The 25,180-nt window shown below is 37.2% G+C and overlaps 1 protein-coding gene across 1 annotated transcript in view; it reads right to left on the reverse strand.

Moving 5' to 3' along the window:
• LOC136858613 (uncharacterized) overlaps window positions 1-25,180 on the reverse strand; it is a 119,594-nt gene that overhangs the window by 36,734 nt on the left and 57,680 nt on the right. The window contains exon 3 of the mRNA XM_067138309.2: window positions 24,623-24,637. Within this exon, the coding sequence (XP_066994410.2) occupies window positions 24,623-24,637 (15 nt within the window). The remainder of the gene's footprint in view (window positions 1-24,622; window positions 24,638-25,180) is intronic.

Genomic DNA, 25,180 nt, shown 5'->3' on the forward strand with positions numbered 1-25,180 from the left:
GTGTTCGCGGGCATCCTGTTCCGTCACAGACTCTCCGAAACCTCGAACAGGCTCTCATTGAAGAATGGGATCTGATACCACAACGTGACCTCCGTAAACTTATACGGAGCATGCTACGTAGGTGCCAAGCTGTGATAAATGCTTGTGGAGGACATACACTATACTGAAGCTCTCCAACTGTGATAAAAATCCACCCTGGATGTCTGTTAGCACTTTGTTTTCGTCCCTATTTGGTCATTTCCGTTTGTGTTCTGAAAATGAACACGAATTCATCGATGTTCTTTTGTATACTTCAATGGTAAAGAATAAAGGTTTAGTTGGTAATATACCTGGGTGGTATTGTTTTATGGAACATGGCATACATTCAAAAAGATGTTCAACTAATTTTTTTGAACTGTGTATATTAAATCTACTCAGGTTCATTTTTCTCCACTATCTGTATTTATCTTTATTTTCTTGCCTCTCAACACTTTTATTGTATTATTTGGCTTTCTTCTTATCCTATATTTCCCACATCAAGTCTGGCTCCATGGCTAAATGGTTAGCGTGCTGGCCTTCGGTCACAGGGGCCCCGGGTTTGATTCCCGGTAGGGTCGGGACTTTTAACCACCATTGGTTAATTCTGCTGGCACGGGGGTCTTCATCATCATTTTATCCTCATCATAACGCGCCGGTCGCCTACAGGCGTCAAATTCAAAGACCTGGCGAGCCGAACATGTCCTCGGACACTCCCGGCACTAAAAGCTATACGCTATTTCATTTTTTCCACATCAAGACTGATGATCTGTCAAGATGGCCCTTCAATGAATGTTGATGTTGGCCTTAATGAGGAAGCTGAGAAGCAGAAACAACTTGCCGGGGGCTGAGAAGAAATGGATGTATAAGAACTGGAATTGATGAGGAAATACGATAATATATTTATTAACAATACTACTAAACAAAATAAATGTAACTTCGTATAAAGATCTATAGGGCTTGTCTTTTATATTCATTTAAGACTTTTGACTCAAAAGTTAAATTCCACTTATTAAACAGAGACAGTTAATGTTTCATCAAAACATCCATTATAGCCTTCAATTAAAAGACTAATGATTATGAAGACAGCAGTGAACGCTTTTTTTTAATTTTATTTTTTTGCTAGTGGCTTTACATCGCACCGACACAGATAGGTCTTATGGTGACGATGGGATAGGAAAGGCCTAGGAGTTGGAAGGAAGCGGCCGTGGCCTTAATTAAGGTACAGCCCCAGCATTTTGCCTAGTGTGAAAGTGGGAAACCATGGAAAACCATCTTCAGGGCTGCCGACAGTGGAATTCGAACCCACTATCTCCCGTATACAAGCTCACAGCCACGCGCCTCTAACCGCACAGCCAACTCGCCCGGTAGCAGTGTATGAAGATGTAAAGATTATCCCTGTCCTCTCTCTTGCTCCTCTTCCAATGCTGACCTGTCATTTTGTTTATCTTACTGTGTGTTCCTATCATGTTTTTGTCTCTCTCTATGTGACTTTATTTCTCACTTGTTGGTTCTGTTCCCTTAGCCATGCTTTTATTTATCTACTGACTTAAAATTCAAAGTCAAGGTTCACCTTAATTAAAGGCAGAGACAGTGAAGTGAGATAAATGAGGGTTTTATCTGTCTCTTACGACAAAATGGATCTATAGTCTTGTGTCAAATGGGAAACATTTTGGCCTTAAGAGGTTATTCAGAACTGTCCAATCAAGGTGCTATAATGCAGTTGTGTTATCCTACTAGGGTGCCACTTGTCTCGTATTTCAGCCAAAATTGGCATGTTGTGTATAATCTGCTGTACAATCTCAAAAAATAAGTTTTTAAGAAATACATGATTCAAAAAGGAGAAAACTACAGGGAAGTTAAACGTAATTTTATAATGAAGCTCTAAAATATCTCTTTCTCTGATAACAACTTTGGTAGCTTTTGCTACAAGTGTTCAGTTTCTTTTTCTTTTTTTTTTTTTGCTATTTGCTTTATGTCGCACCGACAGAGATAGGTCTTATTGCGACGATGGGATAGGAAAGGCCTAAGAAGTGGAAGGAAGCGCCCGTGGCCCTAATTAAGGTACAGCCCCGGCATTTGCCTGGTGTGAAAATGGGAAACCATGGAAAACCATCTTCAGGGCTGCTGACAGTGGGGCTCGAACCCACTATCTCCCGATTACTGAATACTGGCCGCACTTAAGCGGCTGCAGCTATCGAGTTCGGTGTGTTCAGTTTCAAGAGTAGAATTCATTTTTCTTGTCTAAAAAACCCTTTCTTCAGCTTGTCCCAGTTATTTCTAGGGTTGCTAGAGCCACCCAGGCTCGTTTTAGTCAGGAATTTAAGATCGGATACCCTTCCTGATGCCACATGATTCCCGAGATGAAAATTTCGGCCCAGGGTCGACAGGGACTCAAACCTCAGCCTTCTGGGCCGTAAGCCAACAGATAAGCCAATGAGGTAATCAAGGCCCCTTTTCATTGTGTGGACGATGCAGTCAAATATCTTCAGTTACCGAAGGAGATTGATACTGGAGAGCTTATGAAGAGTTCTGCTTTTTTTTTTGTATACATCCCATCAGACATATTGGAAAATGGAGATCAAATCAAATCAAATCAAATCAAATCAAATCAAATCAAAATCTCTTTATTTGCAAATGAGGTGTCTACCTCAGTGGCAAATGGTATACTAAAATACATTATTGTCAAGCACTAAATATTAAATTAACAAGAGAAGAAAATTTTCCTATAATACAATATTATACAATTTACGCTAACAATGTTTTCTATTAAACACACAGCTCATCCTTAATAAATTTATATTGTTTACAAAATTCTACTTATAATATCTCCTGTACTACTTACAAATATAGTCAACTGATATACAGTATGTGGAGTTACTTCAAATGATACTATACAACTGGTATAAGATTAATATTTACATTGCATTTATTTATTTACTTTTTTTTTTTTTTTTTACCCGTTCTGGATCCTAAGTAGCATAACGACCTGCTGCGTCTTAACCAGAGCCCCTTTTGCCACCACTTTTCAGAGTTCCTGAAGGGCCTTCACAGCTACCGTAGCGGTCCCAGGAGGGCCCTCGAAGTCCCCACTGTACTTCACCCCTATAGGCAGTCCCCTACTTTGGCTGCCCAAACTCCTTAGACCAGGGGATGGAATTAATTTATTCACACACATTTTTTTATTTACAATAACCTGCACTGGTCGAATGCCCTCTAACACTTCATTTATTTTCTCTGTTGCTGTTTATTCTCTTCTTGAATATCTGTACAGATTTTGGAAAAGGATCAAACACTACCCCTGGTAAACTGTTCCACTCCTTCACACCCTTCCCATTGAATGAAAATTTACCCCAATCGCTTCTGCTAAAATTCGTTCTAATTTTATATTTGTGGTCAGTCCTGCCGATATAATTATTTTCCAACTGAAGCCTCTCACGGATATCTCCCCATGCTTCTTCTCCTGTATAGGCTCTATATAATCCTATAAGTCTAGTTTTCTCCCTTCTCTTCCTTAAAGTTTCCCATCCAAGTTCCTTTAACATTTCTGATACACTACTCTTTCTCCTGAAATCCCCAGTTACAAATCTTGCTGCTTTCCTCTGCACACTATCTATTTCTTTTATTAGGTATTCTTGGTGAGGATCCCAAACACTGTTTGCATATTCCAATAATGGACGAACCATACTCAAGTAACTTTTTCTTTTAATTCTTTTTGCATCCTTTAAGTGGCCTCATTATGACATGTAACGATCTGTATGCTTTCCCAACAATGTCATCAATATGACCCTTCCAGTGCAAATTACTTTCGAATCTCACACCTAAGTATTTGCACTTGCCATCTTTTGGGATAACTACCTCATCCAAAGTATATTCAAATTCAGTTTTAAAGCTCCTGTTTGTAAAAGTTGTAACAGTTGATTTGCCTCCATTAACCTTCATATTATTTTCTTCAACCCATTGTTGGATACTTTCAAGGTCCCTTTGTAATTCTGAACAATCCTCAATGTTATTTATTTCCCTATCAACAATTATGTCATCTGCATACAATCTTATTTTTGATGTTATATTGTTCCCTAAATCATTTGCGTATATTAAGAAAAGTAACGGACCGATTATACTACCCTGTGCAATTCCCTTCCAAACTTTCTCTTCCTGAGATACATTATTTCCTACTTTGACTTTCTGAACCCTTGAATTTAGAAATGTTTTTATCCAAAGTGTAACCCTTATGTCCAATCCTATTCCCTCCAGTTTCTTTAATAATATTCCATGTTCCACTCTATTAAAGGCTTTGGAAAGATCTATGGCTATGCAATCTAACTGACCTCCTGAATCCAACTGATCTGATATGTCCTGCTGAAATTCCACCAGTTGTGCCTCACAAGAAAATTTCTTTCTAAATCCATACTGGCTCCTCATGAACCAATTTTTATCATCACATATCCCTCTGATGTATCATAGAAGAGGGTAAAAGTTTTTACAAACCATAATGAAGTGCACAAACTTGAGAAAGTTTGAAAATTGATGTATTTTTTGCTTCATGTTCCTGGTTCAAATGTATTTTTGACTTGTTTTTGTTGTGTCTTCTTACGGATACAGAACTGTCGATTTGACCTGCCTTAACGGTAGCAAAATTTGCACCTTAGCAGCTTCTTTCTGCTCTCCTGCGAAATTAGCAAAATGTCACAATAGTCCAGTATTCTCCTTGATGGCAAACAAGTACACCAATACAAGAAATATGCTCAGTGTCCATAATAAAGATGAAGATCAAACAAGAGGCAGAAAATCGAAAACAAGGACATCCAGCCATAAAAACGTGTCATATAATTTTATCTCACCTCATTCCCAACCCTGTACCAGGAAACAGGACTAAGGTGTAGATACACATGTATACAAATGATACGAGTGAAGAACTAGAATCACAAATAAGGCTTTCTGCAGATGATGTTATACTGTATAAGAGTAGAAAATCAGTTACAGGATTTTAAACTACAGCAAAAAGACCTTGACAACGTTGTGGGATGGCCAGCAGACAATGGCATGATGGTAAGTAAGATGAAAAGTCAAATTGTAAGTTTCAACAAGAGGATAAGACTTCTTGAGTTTTAATTGCTGTGCGATGAGGTGAAAGTACCCCAGGGACACTAGATATCTGGGTGTTAATATATAAGGAAAGATCCTCATTGGGTAATTGCACTAATGTATTGTCCAGAACGCATGTTCCACATGAAGTTATCTTACTAGAGACCCAACAGAGAGATAATTTTATGAATGTCAATATCTTGATGATGATAATGCTTGTTGTTTAAAGGGACCTAACATTGAGGTCACCCCCACCCACAGGGGGTTGTGTGCTTGGTCCGCGAGAGGTATTTTATTTCCCTCAAGTCTACCGGCAAGCCGGTTAGGACCCCCCTATCCGCCACCTGGCACGCGTCACGTGGGAGTATCACCTCCCCCATGCTAAGCCAGCGTAGTAGGTTCGTGGTGTCAATATCTTATTGTTACATTTTATTCAACAGTAATACCCATTTTATATCTTTCCAGTGCTGATAATGGCTCAACTGAACCAAAACATGTACACTTTTAAATATAATTTTGATCAAATAATCTATAGTAGTATAGAATAGGTGGAAATCTTATACTTTAATTTAGACACATCGATGTGGTCGAAAATAATGGTTTTGGATCTCTTCATATGGTTTAGGTTATGAGAATATTTAGGGATTGTAGTAAGGGAAACATTAAAGGTAGGAAAGATCATAATATGAAGATAAAGTTGGAATTCAAAATGATAAATTGGGGAAAATAAAAGAATTAGGAAACTGGAGTAATTCATCAAGGGAAGTTTTGATTAGTTCATAGTTATTTGAGATCAATTAAGAGAAGACTAGTTAAACAACTGACAGGGAATCTGCCACCTTGGGGGACAGTCTTAAGTCGAGATGATTGATGACGATGATAATCAGGTTCCAGATTTTGAAAACCTAAGAAATGTCAAAAAAATGATTTAAAATGAGTGAGAAAAGTACCCCAAAAGATGAAGGAATACATATATTTATCCAAAATAAAAATGTGATGATGATGATGATAATAATAATAATAATAATAATAATAATAATAATAAATACAGAATCAACTAAGAAAATAATACTTAAGTTTCTTTTTAAACTGCCTAAAATTCCGTTCTTACAAGCAAAATAATTGTATATCTGTATATCATAATTAGGATATTTTGGATACTTCTGTTTGCTGCGACCTACATGTATGGTAAATTTTTTTTATCAGCTGCTCCATTCACTTCGCATATTTCTGAGAAAGGTATCTGACCAGCTGTACAAAAAATATCCTCACTGAACTTCAATGAACAACTTTAGATGGTTTTATCTTTGGGATTCTAACAATGGAAGGGAATCAATCAAACATGAATGAATAAAACTGGCACTTTGTAATGAAACTAACAAGCATATATACATGTCAGTATTCAGACACTTCAACAACTTAATCGAAATGTGAATTTGAACCTACTACAGAAAAAATACCCCCCCACTCTCATTGCATGCCGATCCAGATTAGAAGCAATATCTCATGGTTCTCCAGTGATGTAGGTTTCCAAAGAGTAGGGATAAGGGTTGTAAAAGGTGACTTCATTTCACAGTTTTAGAAATGAGTACTGAACCTTTTGATGTTTTAGAATTCTAGTTTATTGAAAGCTCGGATGATTGTTTAGATAAGTTGACTACCCAATGTAATTGCATAGAAATTACTAAATAATAATGCAGAACAAAGAAATATGACTTACAAGGAAAAAATCTAACAAGCTGATGAAAATGACAAAATAATGAGGCAAAATTGAAAATTTTAAAATGGCAAAATGATTTTTAAAATGACAATAAATATGCAGTTCTGTTAATTAGGGGGGCATGATCAGAATTTATGTTAAATTAGCATTATGTATGATGCACCAGTTAAAATATGACACGTCATCAAAATCCAGGTGGTGCTGCTGCTGCTGATGATGATGATGCCCACCTGTCAGTATTGTTTCAGTAGCTGGAAGTCAGTGATTTTAGAGATGACTAAGTTTACAGACATGGAATTGGTTGTGATTGCTAATAATTATGGATGAACAGAAAAAGGAACTGTGTCAGGTGAAAAAAATGGAAGTGGGTACATGAGGCATGGGAGAATAAGACATATATAGAATTTGTTAACCTGTGCAGCGAACTACTGTAATTGATGATGAGCTGATTTAAAAAAAATTCAGAATGTTTGAATATTGTTTAAAATGTTGCCAATTCAGTTCTGTTGAATCACTCAATAGGTCGAAATGAAAATAACAACAAAACTTACGAATAGCTTATCTACTTTAATTTAATTTCCTATCGCATTCTTCATTTTATTTCTGAAACTGCTTTCCATGTACTTTGGTTACAATACGTCATTACATGTTATAAGCCTCATTTTAGGTCCGTATTGAAAATTCAACAGTTCAACAATAATAAAGGTGTTTTAATTCGTTCCACCTATTCAATACTTATATTTTCACTTATAGTGGTTACATAATTAGATTCATAGTTACATGGGACATGTTTCGCCTTCAATTAAGGGCATCTTCAGCCTAAACACAATCATCAAAAATACAACTAAATTAAAAGTGGAAGTTAAAAGTTTAGTCAGTTATTAAAATTTGGAACATAAAAATGTGAAAAGTGATAAAATATAAAGATGCTAATGGAAAACTGTCTTATGATTAAATTATAATTAAATTTTAAATTATAATTAAATTATTAAATTATAATTAAATTTTAAATTATAATAAGACAGTTTTCCATTAGCATCTTTATATTTTATCACTTTTCACATTTTTATGTTCCGAATTTTAATAACTGACTAAACTTTTAACTTCCACTTTTAATTTAGTTGTATTTTTGATGATTGTGTTTAGGCTGAAGATGCCCTTAATTGAGGGCAAAACATGTCCCATGTAACTAAGAATCTAATTATGTAACCACTATAAGTGAAAATATAAGTATTGAATAGGTGGAACAAATTAAAACACCTTTATTATTGTTGAACTGTACAATAAGTCATACAGAACTGGAAAATTATGAAAGAGACAAACACAGTTATTCATCATTTTTGTCCAGCTGGTGACAAGACCATTGGGCTGGATTGGTTACAAGACCATTTAAATTCGATAAACAACATGTTTGTGAAACAGTAAAAATTGTGTTTGATGAAAAACATCACAGAATAGATAATGTACGGTTACTGACACCAAAAATATGGCAGTGCACCTGACATGTTCGAATGCATTAGTCAAATTCAAAGAAATTGTATTATCCATCATTTACGAAATTGATCGGATGTGGGGCTGACATGTCATGGATATATGTAAATAGACCATAAAAGATGGTGGTAGAGGAATGGCCAATGTATTTTTAAGAAAACTGTTCTCACTAGTAGTTGCAAGGTTCTTGTGGTGAAGATTTCTGTTTACTCATGAAAACTATTGTTACTGCAGGGTACAGAAAACTAACCTTTCAAGTCCTCCATCAACAAATAAAAATAAAAACCACTTGGAAATCAAGGCTTTGCGAAGACCACTTCTGTTTCTGAACATTTCTCAGGCAGATAAATCATTTTGTAGGGTATTCAAGCCTCAAATTTATTTTTGCTACAAATATTCAGTACCTACACCATTGGCTTCCATATTTTTGGCTTAGATGGTGTGTGATTTTATCCCTATGGTCTGATTTTGTGTTTATTTTATCTCGAAACAAGTTAAAATCTATGAAGAACATTCCAGATTATATATCTTTAAAATGAATTATTTGAACCCCCATCAACAAACTTCACAAGGTGCCACTGATTTGTAATACTAAATCCATCAATGGCGAGCACTGCTGACGTACAAATATTGTTCAGTCGTAATAATAACAACAAACTAGTTGGTGACTGTGATGGTTGTTATGACTGCTTTTTAAGATTCAAAACTGCATGGTCATTATCCCTTATTGATCACAAAGATAATGAAGGAGACTATTGAAATGAGAAGAAAAACATGAAGGAATGATCACTCGAAGAGTGAGGGAAAAAGGAATCATAAAGAGGGGACTTGAATACTTTAATATCACTCAGCCAGAAGAAAACAAAATGTGATGGCCTGCAATATCCTTAACACTTTCAGCACCATGGTCGTTCTCTAGCAGAGTAATCAGTTATTCAAGTTACCTTCAACATTGTGCCAAATTATGACTTCACCTTCTTTAGTGAAATATGAGAAATATGAGTGACTCAGAAGATCCTCATTTTCCAAAAAGAAGCCTTGATTCTGTTCCTCCTCCTTATAATAGTTCCATGTTGTTGAGGTTATGTTAGTCCATCACTATAACTACTGTCGCAATCAGGGTCTGACAAGTGGACGTGCTCATTCGTATGTGCTTCATTCCAATACACACCAAGTTAAGCGCTCAGCCCCAAGTTCATCATATTGACACACATGATATAGTCTTGTTCTTTAAAGTGTGAGGCTTTTAGAGTTATAAGTACATTGGAATAGCTTAGTGTCGTCTTTTCTCTGGGGATGTGGGACCATACGACAATGGTGGTTCGTATATTGGTTGAATGTTGGCAGTACTGCATAGTTTTTATCAGCTGTTCTTGTCTGCGAGCACTGCCTTGTTTTCTTCCAGTATTTGTGTATCATTGCAGAAACATGGATTCTGATGAGATAAGAGAAGAAATCAAAAGTGTATTCAGATAGTAGTTGTAGTGAACTTAGTACTTTTAGAAATATGAGTGACTCAGAAGATCAGACAGCAGGCTACACTTGTCAGACCTTGATTTTGACAGTAGTGATAGTGATAATATTGTGATAGACTAACCTAACCTCAACGACATGGAAATATTACAAGGAGGAGGAACAGAATCAAGGCTTCTTTTTGGAAAATGAGGATGACAAAATATTGATATCAAAGTAGGTGAAGTCATAATTTGGCAGAATAATAAAGGTAACTTGAATAGATTTGAACACTCTCGTAGAGAGCTATCAAGTGTACTAGAGGCTGCTGATAATATACTAGCTACAAATTTGCCTTTTGAATTTCATTCTGTTTGTTGATAATGACATTTTAGATCTGTTGGTCAACGGAACTAAAAGGCATTACAATAATAACAGTAAGTTATTTATTAAATTGACCACCTAATCAATACAATAAGTCATTGTCTTGGATGATTTACATTGATCTATTAACTAAAAATGGTACATGTTTCGCCTAGTATGAAGGCATCATCAGCCATAGTCTTAACCTCGGAATAAAAATAAACACTTGAAATAACATATAATAAGAAATTGATTTTAAAAGTCTTGAAGAGACTTAAACTAAAATTAATATTCAAAATAACAATGTTGGTTAAAAAAAAAAAAAAAAATGTACAATGTGAAGAATCTTGGTATTAATTGTGTGAAAGGATTTATTATTATTATTATTATTATTATTTTTTTTTTTTTAGCGGAGATCGTGTATACTTACCATTTGACAAGGTGAAGGTAGTTTGTACGTTATGAATCAAGTGTATTGACAACTGTAGACTTCTTAACTATGAGTGTTGTAGCTGCAGGTTTGAGTTGGAGGAGGAGCTGTTTGCGGAGGCGTGATTATTGGCTTGTTCGTAACACTTGGAGGGGAGGTGCTATTGGTGGGAGAGAAGGAGGAGAGTATATTAATGCGCGTATTGTATCAGTGAGGAGCCACTGGAGGGAACGATATTAGAATGGGTGTGGCTATGGGTTTATTGGTTGTGTTTTAATTAGAGGTGCTAGCTGTGAGGGGAAGGGAGGGGAGTGTATTAGCTGTAGAAAAATAATAATAATAATAATAATAATAATAATAATAATAATAATAACAATAATAATAATCATAATAATAATGTTATTTGTTTCACGTCCCACTAACTACTCTTTTACAGTTTTCGGAGACGCCGAGGTGCCGGAATTTAGTCCCGCAGGAGTTCTTTTACGTGCCAGTAAATCTACCGACACGAGGCTGACGTATTTGAGCACCTTCAAATACCACCGGACTGAGCCAGGATCGAACCTGCCAAGCTGTAGAGAAGGTGGAAATGTTTATTAATTTGAGGTTGAAAATTTTTAAGAATATATTAGTGAGGGGAATTGAATTTTGTACATACATACATACTGTACATACATACATACATAATCATTATAGACTGTTATGCCTTTCAGCGTTCAGTCTGCAAGCCTCTGCAAATTTACTAAACGTCGCCACAATCCTCAATTCGCAACTAGTGTTGTAGCCTCATTTAGTTCTATACCTCTTATCTTTAAATCGTTAGAAACCTAGTCTAACCATCGTCGTCTTGGTCTCCCTCTACTTCTCTTACCCTCCATAAGAGTCCATTATTCTCCTAGGTAACCTATCCTCCTCCATTCGCCTCACATGACCCCACCACCGATGCCGGTTTATGCGCACAGCTTCATCCATCGAGTTCATTCCTAAATTAGCCTTCATCTCCCCATTCTGAGTACCCTCCTGCCATTGTTCCCACCTGTTTGTACCAGCAATCATTCTCGCTACTTTCATGTCTGTTATTTCTAACTTATGACTAAGATAAACTGAGTCCACCCAGCTTTCACTCCCGTAAAGCAAAGTTGGTCTGAAAACAGGCCGATGTAAAGATGGTTTCGTCTGGGAGCTGACTTCCTTCTTACAGAATACTGCTGATCGCAACTGCTTTACTAGACCTTGATTCAATCTCACTTACTATATTACCATCCTGGGAGAACACACAACCTAAATACTTGAAATTATCCATCTGTTCTAGCTTTGTATCACCAATCTGACATTCAATTCTGTTGAATTTCTTACCTACTGGCATCAATTTAGTCTTCGAGAGGCTAAATTTCATACCATACTCATTGCACCTATTTTCAAGTTACAAGATATTAGACTGCAGGCTTTCGGCACAGTCTGCCATTACGACCAAGTCGTCAGTATGGGCCAAACTGCTTACTACATTTCCACCCAACTGAATCCCCCCCTGCCATTTTATACCTTTCAGCAGATGATCCATGTAAACTACGAACAGCAAAGGTGAAAGATTACAGCCTTGTCTAACTCCTGTAAGTACACTGAACCAAGAACTCATTCTACCATCAATTCTCACTGAAGCCCAATTGTCAACATAAATGTCTTTGATTGATTTTAATAATCTACCTTTAATTCCATAGTCCCCCAGTATGGCCAACATCTTTTCCCTCAGTACCCTGCCATAGGCTTTCTCTAGATCTACAAAATATAAACACAACTGCCTATTCCTCTAGTAGCATTTTTCAATTACCTGGCGCATCCTGAAAATCTGATTCTGACAGCCTCTCCGTGGTCTGAAACCACACTGGTTTTCATCCAATTTCCTCTCAACGACTGATCGCACCCTCCCTTCTAAGATGCCAGTGAATACTTTGCCTGGTATACTAATCAATGATATACCTCGATAGTTGTTGCAATCCTTCCTGTTCCCTTGCTTATAGATAGGTGCAATTACTGCTTTTGTCCAATCTGAAGGTACCTTACCAACACTCCACTCTAATTTTACTACTCTATGAAGCCATTTCATCCCTGCCTTCCCACTATACTTCACCATTTCAGGTCTAATTTCATCTATTCCAGCTGCCTTATGACAATGGAGTTTATTTACTATCTTTTCCACTTCCTCAAGCATAATTTCACCAACATCCTTTTCTTCCTCCCCATGAGCTTGGCTGTTTGCAACACCACCATGATGATTTCCTTTTACATTGAGAAGATGTTCAAAATATTCCCTCCACCTCTCCAGTGATTCCCTGGGATCTATTATGAGTTCACCTGAATTACTCAAAACACTGTTCATTTCCCTTTTCCCTCCCTTCCTAAGATTCTTTATTACTGTCCAGAAAGGTTTCCCTGCTTCTTGACCTAGCCTTTCCAGGCTATTACCAAAATCTTCCCATGACTTCTTTTTGGAATCAACAACTATTTGTTTCGCTCTGTTTCTTTCATCTACGTACCAATCCCTGGCTGCCTTGGCCCTTGTTTGGAGCCATTTCTGATAAGCCTTCTTTTTACGTTTACAGGCTGCTCTCACTTCATCATTCCACCAAGATGTTCGCCTTTTCCCATCTTTACACACAGTTGTTTCTAGGCATTCCTTTGCTGTTTCTACTACAGCATCCCTGTATGCCACCCATTCACTTTCTATATCCTGAACCTGCTTACTGTCTACTGTTCGAAACTTCTCACTAATCATAACCATGTACTTCTGTCTAATTTCCTCGTCCTGAAGATTTTCTACCCTTACTCGTTTGCAGACAGATTTCACTTTCTCTACCCTAGGCCTAGAGATACCTAGTTCACTACAGATCAGATAATGGTCTGTATCATCGAAAAATCCCTGAAAAACTCGTACATTCCTAACAGATTTCCTGAATTCAAAGTCGGTTAAGATATAATGTATTATGGATCTGGTACCCCTAGCCTCCCATGTGTAGCGGTGAATAGCCTTATGCTTGAAGAATGTATTCATAACAGCTAAACCCATACTAGCACAGAAGTCCAGCAAACGCTTCTCATTCCCATTAGCTTCCATATCTTCCCCACATTTACCAATCACCCTTTCGTATCCTTCAGTTCTATTCCCAACTCTCGCATTGAAATCGCCCATTAGCACTACTCTATTCTTGCTGTTGACCCTGACCACGATGTCACTCAATACTTCATAAAACTTGTCAACTTCATCCTCATCTGCACCCTCACATGGTGAATACACGGACACAATTCTTGTCCTAATTCCTCCCACTAACAAATATACCCTCATCATTCACTCATTTATGTGCCTAACAGAAGCTATGTTGCGTGCAATGGTATTCCTGATAAAGAGCCCTACCCCAGACTCTGCCCTTCCCTTTCTAACACCCGTCAAGTACACTTTATAATCTCCTATCTCTTCCTCATTATCTCCCCTTACCCGAATATCACTTACTCCTAGCACATCCAGATGCATCCTCTTTGCTGACTCAGCCAGTTCTACCTTCTTTCTTCCATAAGCCCCATTAATACTGATAGCTCCCCATCGAATTCCATTTCGTTCGCCAAGTTGTTTCCAAGGAGTCCCTCGCCTGTCAAATGGGAGTAGGACTCCATTACTCCCATAGGTCCGAGGCTTGCTTAAAGTGTTCTGAGCTCGGTAAATTCATGAAGCAGGATGCTGCGCTACTTGCACATAGTCCAAGTGAGGATCTCTCCTCTAACGGGTTATGGACCACCGGTGAATTGTATAGTCCTAGCCGCCTGAGCACAAGGAGGGCCACGACTCAGAATATGTCCGAGATGCCCACTCCCATTCCATAACAACTGGTATCCCGACTCTCAGGACCACTTACTAGGCCACTCAGCCGTTGCCCATGGTTCACGAACTAGGACGTGACTACAGTAACCCACAAACATGAACCATAGAACCATTGAATTTTGTAATAGAATTAAAATCTGTTCATATAAGGGGCTCTTTTTATCAATAATGACATTTAGGTTCTTGTCTTTATTGAAATGTTGGTCGAGGAAAATGAATAATTTTTCGTATTCTGTCATAAGTTTACTTTTATCGACTCTTTTGAGAATATGAAGGACTTGTTCTATTGTAGTGAATTTATGTCATGTGTCCCTCATGTGGTTGGCGATTGCGGAGAATTTATTATGTCTTTGAGCACTTTAATGTTCAGTGTATCTGGTGTAGAAGCTGCGGCCAGTTTGGCCAACATAAGAAAAATTACATGTAGAGCATTTCAATCTATATATTCCTGATCCAGAGTAACTATTGTCTGCAATGTTAATGGAGTTATGATTAAAGAATAAATTTCAATCAGTGTTCTTTGTTGCGTAGGCTATTTTTACATCGTGCTTTATTAATGGATTGGTTATCGGATAAATCTTATGGTTAGTGAACGTGAATTTAGCGTATTTTGGTTTGACGGCTTTCAATGGAGTTAAATTTGTAGCTAATTTTAATTTGATTTTGTTGATGATTTTGTCAATTATATCTGTGTTAAACCCATTGAGTTTAGCTATTTCCTTAATGAACAGTAATTTTTTCTTTAAATTAGTAGAGGACATCAGAATTTTTAATGCTCTATATATTTGACTGTGATAAGTGGCTTTTTTATGTGAGTTGGGATGTAATGAATCGTTTTTTATGGTTGTTGGAGAAAAGGTGGGTTTTCTGTATATTTGGAAGTCGAACTTGTTTGATACTCGCGCGATTTTAATGTCTAGGAAATTCAAAGAGCTATTGATCTCATCTTCTTTGGTGAATTTAATGTTATTATCCAAATTGTTAAGAAATGATAGTATGTTATCGCTGTTGTTTTGTTTATCTAGGATTGCTATGGTATCATCGACATAGCGATGCCAAAGACAGAGTCCATTGATGTTATTAATCATCTTACTGTGTTCGAGATTATCCAAGTATATATCGGCTAATATACCAGATAACAGGCCTCCAATTGCCAAACCTTCCTGTTTGTAAATTTTCTTATTGAAGGTGAAGTCGTCGTTGTCTAAAACGAAACTAAGTAATCTTAACCATTCATCAATTTTGATTTTACTCAATGTGCTATGTTTCAACAGATTGCTTTTTATGATGTTAATAGTATTATTGATAGGGATGTTTGTATACATGTTGGTGATGTCGAAAGAACATAAAACGTGGTTTGGTTGCAGACTGAATTTATTTAGGGAATTGCAAAGTTCAACCGAGTTCTTTATGGGGTTGGAGTTGTGAAATTTGAAATGTTTTTTTCAGGAATTTGTGTAAAAATTGAGAAGTTTTATAAGTAGGACTGTTCTTACTATTAATTATGGGTTGAATGGGGACCTCCTTTTTATGAATTTTGGGCAATGATCTGACTGTAGGTAATTTTGGGTTCATTACAGTTAATTTCTTATAATCTTGATCATTTAAAATGAAAGTAGAATTTTTGAGAAAGTTCTTTAAGTTACGCTGTATATTGTTTGTTGGATCTTTGTTAATTAAGGTATAGGTTTTGTTTGAAAAAAGTTTCAGTTTTATTAATGTAATCCTGTTTGTTCATTATTATAGGTTTTGTGTGAAAAAAGTTTCAGTTTTATTAATGTAATCCTGTTTGTTCATTATTACTATGGTGTTGCCCTTATCTGCTTTAGTAATCACAACGTTGTTATTATGGATTTTGGATTTCAGGTTTAGAATTTGTTTCAAGACGTTGTAGTTATTGTTAGAAGTTATCTCATTAATCAATGCTGGGAGTTTCTTTTTTTTACTTCATAACGTACGTCATTTTGTTTATTGATCGGGATTTGTTTATTGAAACTGGTTTCGGTTTCAGCGATGGTAGTGATAATGTCCTCTGCTTTTTTGTGATTAGGCCAATTATGTTTGATACCTTTATCTAATAGATTCATCTCTTGGTTAGAGAATGCTATATTAGATAGGTTAATTGTGGTAGGAATGTTCGTCAAATGGGAAGGGGACACTTTGTTGTTTGTATTTTGGTCAGATGTTTTGCGTTTGTTTTCTTGTAGACAAAACAATTTATGGTTTAGGGTTTTCTGTTTCCTATCTAATATGTATGATAATTTAAGGTCAGTGTACCTTTCTTCTTATTATATGTCATTTCAAGTGCTTATTTTTATTCCGAGGTTAAGACTATGGCTGATGGTGCCTTCATACTAGGCGAAACATGTACCATTTTTAGTTAATAGATCAATGTAAATCATCCAAGACAACGACTTATTGTATTGATTAGGTGGTCAATTTAATAAATAACTTACTGTTATTAATATCCTAATCAAATATCATCAATACGGATCAAAATGATATTTATTACATGTAATACTAATAGGCATGTCGAGCAGAGTATTGCTGATGCCATATCGAAAGGAAAAAGTAGTTCTATTTTAGAAAAATTGTCATCATCATCATTTCCCTTTATCCAGCTGTAGCCGGGTAGGGGCAAATATGGTTCCTCTCCACTTTCTTCGGTCTTTCCACCACTCCTCCTCCAACACTGTGTCCCAGTCCAGGTTTCTTTCTATAATGCTGCGTTGGATGGTATCCTTTCATCTCAATCGTAGTCGTCCACGGCCTCTCCTTCCTTGGATTTGCATTTCCATCACCTTTTTTGGCATTCTTTCGTCGCTCATTCGCTATATGTGCCCAAACCATCTTAGTCGGCTCTTCTCTATTCTATCATTCATTTTTTCCACTCCAATTTCTTCCCGGATTTTCTCATTCCTTATTTTGTCTCTTCTACTCTTCTGTATCATACTCCTCAAGAACTTCATTTCGGCTGCCTGTATTCGACTCTCATCCTTTTTTGTCATTGTCCAAGTTTCTGCTCCGTAAGTTGTTATGGGTACGTAATACATCTTGTACATAGTATCCTTTGCTTCCGTTGGCACATCTTTGTCCCATAACATGTTTCTTACACTATGATAGAAACAACTTCCAGCTTGAATCCTTTTACTAATCTCAGCATCCAGTTGAGCATTCTCCATTAATTCACTCCCCAGGTATTTAAACATTTCCACTACTTCCAGGGGCTTGTCTGCAAGTCTAATCTGACCTTTCCCTTCTTTCTCCCCTCTAGTCATAACAAGAGTTTTACTCTTTTCTACACTTATTTTCAATCCACATTCTTCACTCTTCCCATTCACCACATTCAACTGTTCTTGAACCTTCCTGTCGTCTTCTCCCCAAATCACAATATCATCTGCAAATAACATCATGTTCATTTCTCTTCCTCCATATGCTGCTTTTGCTGTTCTCATGATGTCATCCATTACTATTGTAAACAGGATTGGTGATAGAACACTTCCCTGTCTCAGCCCACTAGTTATTTTGAACCAACTTGTCCTGCCAACTTGTGTTTGCATGCAACTACAACATTCCTTATACAATACCATGATCATTTTTATTAATCCCTGTCCAATTCCTTTTTGCACCAGACTGTCCCAAACTTTCATCCTGGGGACACTGTCATATGCCTTTTCAATATCAATGAATGTCATCACCATATTGTTCCCGTACTCCCAATGCTTTTCCATTAGTTGTCTCATAATGAAAATGGGCTCTATTGTTGACCTTCCACTTCTGAAACCAAACTGATTTTCCTGTATCTGATTCTCAACCCTCAACCTTATTCTACTTTCCAGTATCCTTTCTATTATCTTAGCAACATGGGATATTAGAGTAATTCCCCTGTAGTTCTTCAAAACTTTCTTATCACCTTTCTTGAAAATTGGGATGATTATTCCTTTTTGCCAATCCTCAGGGACCTCCTTATTCTCCCAGACATTCCTGAGAACCCGATATGTCCACTGCAGGCCTACAGGTCCAGCTGCCTTTATCATCTCCACTGAAATTTCATCTATTCCAGCAGTTTTTCCATTCTTAATGGATGACATGCTAACTTTGTTAGGTCTAGTGTTATGCAATGGTCTAGTTAAAAAACCTAAACTAAGGAACTACTGGTCCACAAATGCAATTTCCACATTTCCCACAATGAAATGTGCCCTACCAAATGACCTTTTGGCAAAAATAAGACCGCTGGTCAGTGCACTAAATGTTAAATTTCAAAATGCAATGAACCCTCAGGAAGAAATATATATTGATGAGTCAATGATTCCACTTCGTGGTAGAGTCCAATTCCGCCAATACGTCCCTTCGGTATGGGATAAAGTTATACAAATTAGTCTGAAAGGTGGGTACACTTGAAACCATATGCTGGAAAAGAATACATTCTATGCGGTCAGTTAGCTTTTACTAATACAGTTATGAAATTAGTGCATCCATTGATAGGAGGAGGAAATACTTTACACAATGACAATTTCTATATGAGTGATGCACTGGCCCATCAGCTAAATGAAACCTAGACACATTTAGTTGGAACACTATGTGCAAAAGAGAAAGGAATGAACTTTAAACCAGTCAGGAAAAGTACACTGCACAGACGACAGATGATTGTCAAGGAAAGCAACACTGGAGTAATAATGGGACAATGGAAAGACAAAAGGGTTGTGATGTTCTTAACAACAAAACATGTTCCTGAACTGATAGAAACTACTAACAAACAGTGTGTTCCAAGAAAACCATCCACAGTTTTGTAATACAATGCAGGAAAATCATTCACTGATGTTTCACATCAGCTAGCATCTTACGGTACATCTGTATGTCGAGGTGTAAAATGGTACAGAAAAGTTACGTTTGAGCTCTTGACGATGTAACCGTCCAGGCTTCTCCAGCCAGACTAGTTTAATATACTATCATTTTACGCGATATCACTCTATATCAAGTTTATCCGCCATCGGCAATTATTCGTAATATCATATTTATTCAACGTCATGCATTTGTAAATAAGGCTTTTGCAATCATATTATATAATTATAACATCATTTATTATGTAAATTATTATATTAGGTAGGATAGGAATTCATTATGTATTGTAAATATGGTCAATATGTTGAGACATAGTTGTTGTCATTTCATCTCATATTTGTGTATACGGAAAAGGTTATTCTTATAGCGGGGGAAAATTACATGAGTCATTGGGTTAAACTCATGAGCCAAGGTAGTAAACAGCGACCCGCGCGCGAGGCTTGCATACCAGCAGAAAGCTACATCATCACCATGCCTACTGGTCTTGTCAAGAAGAAAGAAGAGGGAGATGATAATGCGATCTACGAATCAGATGCTTCGTTATATAGAGAACTGATATTGAGCTATTATCAAGAGTGGGGAGAGCCCGGTGATATATTATGTAGCGCGGAGCATTCCTCGATTCACGGAGTCACGGATACTCACTCACATCGCAACTTCTACTGTGAACATCTACTTTGAACGACATTATTGATTTTGAGACAGTGTGTGGTCTCTCCGAGACATAGTTATTTTTGTACACTGTGTTGTCGCTTCGATACAGTACTTAGCTGCGGTTATATTATCAGATCTGCGTGAGACGAAACAAGCTTACGGCTTGTGTTATATTCAGTAAATCTTCTGGACGAAGAACTATGTTTAGTTCAAGTCCATAGAATTTGGTACAAGTCTGTACCGTATAAATAGTATAGCTCAGTTGGATTGAGATTTCTACTAACATGGAGAAATTCAAATCTCTGAATTTTCTCCTCATACGATCAACACTGATCAGTTTTTACAAGTACAGGGCCAATGTCTAATTTAAAGACTAGGCAATTAGGGAGTGCTAGTCCAGATAGCCCGTACCACATCAGAGAAGGAAGGATGTCCATGGAGCCAATTCTACATCGAGAAGAAGAGAACGAGTAACCACGGAAACCAGATAACTTCAACGGAAACTGCAATTGGTGAGCTTCAATTAGATAAAGCAAGCAATAGTAATTTGAGTAACGTAAATTCTAAATCCCTCCACGCTTTAAGGAACTCTCCGATTCATCTCATTTTTTTTGTATAATAAATTCATTTGTATTTTATATTACGTTAATTTTCTTTCTCAAACTATACTTAATGGTTAATTATTTAAAATCCTACTCCTGTGATTTAAGTATAAGTCTCTATGCTAGTAAATATAAATTTTGCTTGACAGTTTTGTTTAAAACTGTAACGCTGGCGCCCATTTGTTTCTATTTGCGTGGCAATTTGCGGGCAAGCCACATATAGTTTATTTGATATTCATATGTCCCAAGGTATTAACTTTTGTCTCCTCTAGTGAGAAGCTTAGGGTCGAACAGTTACAACGAATATAGCTGCTATTGCACACTCAGTTGACAAGTCTACTGTTTTTGCACCAAATGACATTGAATCATTCTGAGAAGAACTTGTAACTTATCTGCTCGCGGAATGTCTTCAAAACGTTGAGAAAGACCTACCTTTGAATCACACACTCAAAACCATTGAAGATAAGCCTACAGGTAGATGCACTCCTTGCTACCAACTTTTATCAACATGTGAGTGGCAGAAACTAGCTGCAAAGAGATGCTGTCAAGTAAGAACAATCTGCTTTGGTTGCCCAGAATTTAAGTACATGTGTATGGACTGCTTTTTTCAAGAAACATAGATGTGTAAAAAAAAAAAAAAAAAAAGTAGCCTAAAGTAAAATCTTGCCTACATAAAAATGTAAAATAAATTAGTCGAAGGAATCTACTGAGTATTGTATTTATTTATGCCTAATGCTGATTCCTAATGTGTCAATTTTTTAAAATAATTCTTTATGGATTTTGTCTAATGTAACTTAGCCTATTCTAACATAACCTAACCCTAATAACATAAAACAATGTCCAAATTTGTATGGAAGGATTTGAAAAAACAAAACATAAGCAAATAACATTTTCAACTTATTTTTGTTTGTGTAACCAAATAATTCAAATGGAAAGTGTGGATCACATTGATACACATGGGCTGCTATAAACACATACACAAGTGCATCTTATTGACTCATACCTTATAGAGTTGAAAATGGGAAACCAAATGCATTTGTATTAAAACACCTGACGCCACCAGAAAAACGAGTTCATGCAATAGTAAGCCTTGGGCTGTGGGTGAATTTACCAACATCCTGGTTGCGGTTAATGGTGTAACAATTTGATACACACGGGACTGAGCTCATAACTTACCATGTATCATATTGATACACATGGGGCTGGAAGTGTTAAGTTCCTAAAACTTATCAACAATATCATTAAAATGACTGACTAATGTTGTTAGTTCAAGTGTGTTTTGTATCTTCTGCGACCGAACAGAATGAGAGTACAGATGCAAAGAAACCCTACACTTCTGTGTGTGATATGTGAGGAGTATCACTGTAAAACACATCATGTCCATTCATGGACAAAACTGAGTTTGATGCAGTTTCATGTCATGTGTTGTTCTAGTGTAAATGAAGACTAAAAAGTGACTATCATTTCAAACTGTATTTTGTTCACTGAAATGACTGGAGCAAACCATGTTGATATTTTTTTACATTGGATAAAATGGAAGTTTGTTGCATTCTTACATTGGATATTCTTCAGATAAGGCACCATTTGTTTAGGACAACACTGGACAGGCTGAACTCAGTTGCAGTGATGATTAGCAGAAGTCAAACAAAATTATTATTATTTATTTTTCAGACATGGATAATGGCTGTAGTGTCAACTCTAATGGATTCGTCATGCTGACCACACAACATCCCATAATTTGTAGACCTTTGGGCTGAGCAATGGTCGTTTGGTAGGTCAATGGCCCCTTGGGGCTGACAGCGTGAGGGGGACAGGGTTCAACTTAAATGTCTTACTTCAAACTTATCGAAAATGTAGACGAGACTTGATTTTATACATTAGCAAAGAGACCAGCAGCCCTTGCATTAGCTGCATTCATGAAAAATTAAATCAGCCATCAAAAAGATACTTAGATCTCATAAGAGTTCCTCCTGTGGGTGGGGGCAGTAGAATAACACCCACGGTATCCCCTACTTGTTGTAAGAGGCAACTAAAAGGGGCCCCAGGGACTCTTAACTTGGGAGTGTGGGTTGGCAACCATGTTCATCTATCCTATTCAACCTCTCTTGGACAACTCTCGTTATTTTGGACCCCAACGGTATTAGGTTGCGAATCCTAGGGAGTCTATTTTCATGTCCTTCATGGCCCTTGTGTTTCTTTGGCTGATATCTTCATCTTTTGAAGTGTCGTAACCCTTCTATTTTTTCTCTCTGATCAGTGATGTATAGAGGATGGTTGCCTAATTGTATTTCCTCTTAAAACAATAATCACCATCACCACTCTCACAAAGAAGATAAAACCTTGTTTCTCCTAACCTTCACATTTGAAGAGATTAATATGACATTCATGTGATCAGTGTGGGGCTCTAAGATGTTTGGAGTACTTGAAAGAAGGTATAAAGTGTTTGCCTGTATAACATGATCTTAATTTAGGTGAACACTGAACACAAATTTTTTAAGCTGTAATATACAATATTTCTTCAGTTGCAATAAAGTTCCATTATTTAAGTATGGTAATTCATCATCATTGCAAAAAACTTTCTATTACCATACCTGCAGCCTGCCTGGTGGCCATGATCATTAAGGTGTAAAGTCTATATGATCTGACACTATGGTTAGCTGGTTTGAGCCCCACTGTTAAAAAAAAATTCACCATCAGAAGGTAGGCTGGCAGGGTAGGAGAGGTGATCTGGATTCAATTCGAAAACTGTCCGCAGTGTTCATATGGAGTAAGGGCATATGATGCTGTTGATGGTGACATGCCCATTGGATGGGGACATTGAGTTTTGAGCAGATCCCTTGTTGATATTCGACAGGAGTAGGCTATGTCCTGAGGTGGTGGTGGTGATTATTGTTTTAAGAGGAAGTACAACTAGGCAACCATCCTCTATATAACACTAATCAGATGGAAAATATTGAAGGGGTTCGACACTTCGAAAAATTAAGATATCGGCCAAAGGAAGACAAGGGCCACAAAGGGCGTGAAAATGAAAGACTCCCTAGCCCTCGCAAACCTAATAGCATCGGGGTCAGAAAAGAACAAGAGTTGACCAAGAAACGTAGGATAGGATAGATGAAAGTGAGGAGTCTGACACAAGTAAGTGGAAGCAATGCCAGGACTCAGCTGAGGGTCCCATGGTCGCCAACCCACGCTCCAAAGTTCAGAGCCCCTGAGGCCCCTTTTAGTCACCTCTTACCACAGGCAGGAGATACCGTGGGTGTTATTCTACCTCCCCCACCCACAGGGGGAGCTATGTCCTGACACCGAGTTTCATCAACATCATCATCATCGTCCCACATCCAGATGCACAAGTTCTTCATAGGTGTCAAATAGAAACATCTGCACCAGGCAAGTCGAACATGCTCTTGTACACTCCTGGCACTAAAAGCCATATGATAAATAATAATTAAATACCATATTTGCAGATCAAATTGTATTATGTCCAAAGTGTTTCTCCTAATTTTGTAAAATCCGATTGTGAAATGATTTATAACACCTTCAATATCACTGGACTAAGCCAGGATCGAACCTGCCAACTCATGCTCAGAAAGCCAGGGCTCTAACTAACCAAGATATTCAGCCCAGAGAGGTAGTTGCATGTTTATTGAGAGGGCCACAGACAGATTTTCAGACCTGATGTGGAAAGCGAAGGACAAGGAGAAACCCCGACACACAACACAAGACTAAGTGGAAAATTCAAAAACACTTTACACCAGAACAGATTCTATGAATTTATTCGATTTGGCGACACGCAATAATGAAAATTTTTCCATAAAATTATTTTCCTTGAAAGACTTTTTGTCGTTTTTATCATGTGATGATATAGATGTTCATTCCCATAGGGAATCTGAAATATTTGTTCCGAATGAGTAAATTTATAATACCAATATAAATGGTCCATTATTGGACATTATAAATTTTTTCTGCTGGAATTTTCCGGCTCGCCGTTTCCATCCGCCATCCCCTGCTCCCTTTACACATCTGAACACTCAGCTCCGCATCTCAGCTGTTTGCCACGTGATTCTGATGTCAATTTGACATCACCTTATGGAACAAACTTGATTATCAATATGCTCATGTCTTTTCTGACCCAGTCTGAATAAAAGAACCATCCACTCCACCTGGAATTCAGTCTGCTTTTGACTCCAGTGTGGTACAGGAACCTGCCCTCGTTGAGTGTTTTACACACTCTTGTTTATTTCCACCTGGACTTTACCAACAAGATTGTGGGTGAGCAAAGTGGCATTTTAAGTTGTTTATTTCGGGACTTAGTTCCCACAGTCCTTCAGGCTATATTCTGGAGCATTTCTTTGGCTGTGTATCAATCTCGCAGACCATGAAATATTTGCAAGTGCGCGGTGTTCATTTTCTAAATCTTGTTCTTTTTAAATATCTGAACTTTGCCAGCACCAATATGCAAGGAAATATTAAGGTCATTTATCTACGGCTGTTAACTATATCATCTGTGAACTAGTCTTCATATTTTCTACAAACATTTCTTATAAAGTGTTGCGCTGGACAATTCCTCCTGTCACACACCTGGTACCCGTCTTGTTTCCCTCCTTCAATTAGGGTTCTGTGTCCTGTTAGATTATTTCAGATCTGTGTCTCATTGC

Source organism: Anabrus simplex, chromosome 1 (genome assembly GCF_040414725.1).
Source record: "Anabrus simplex isolate iqAnaSimp1 chromosome 1, ASM4041472v1, whole genome shotgun sequence".
NCBI lineage: Eukaryota > Metazoa > Arthropoda > Insecta > Orthoptera > Tettigoniidae > Anabrus > Anabrus simplex.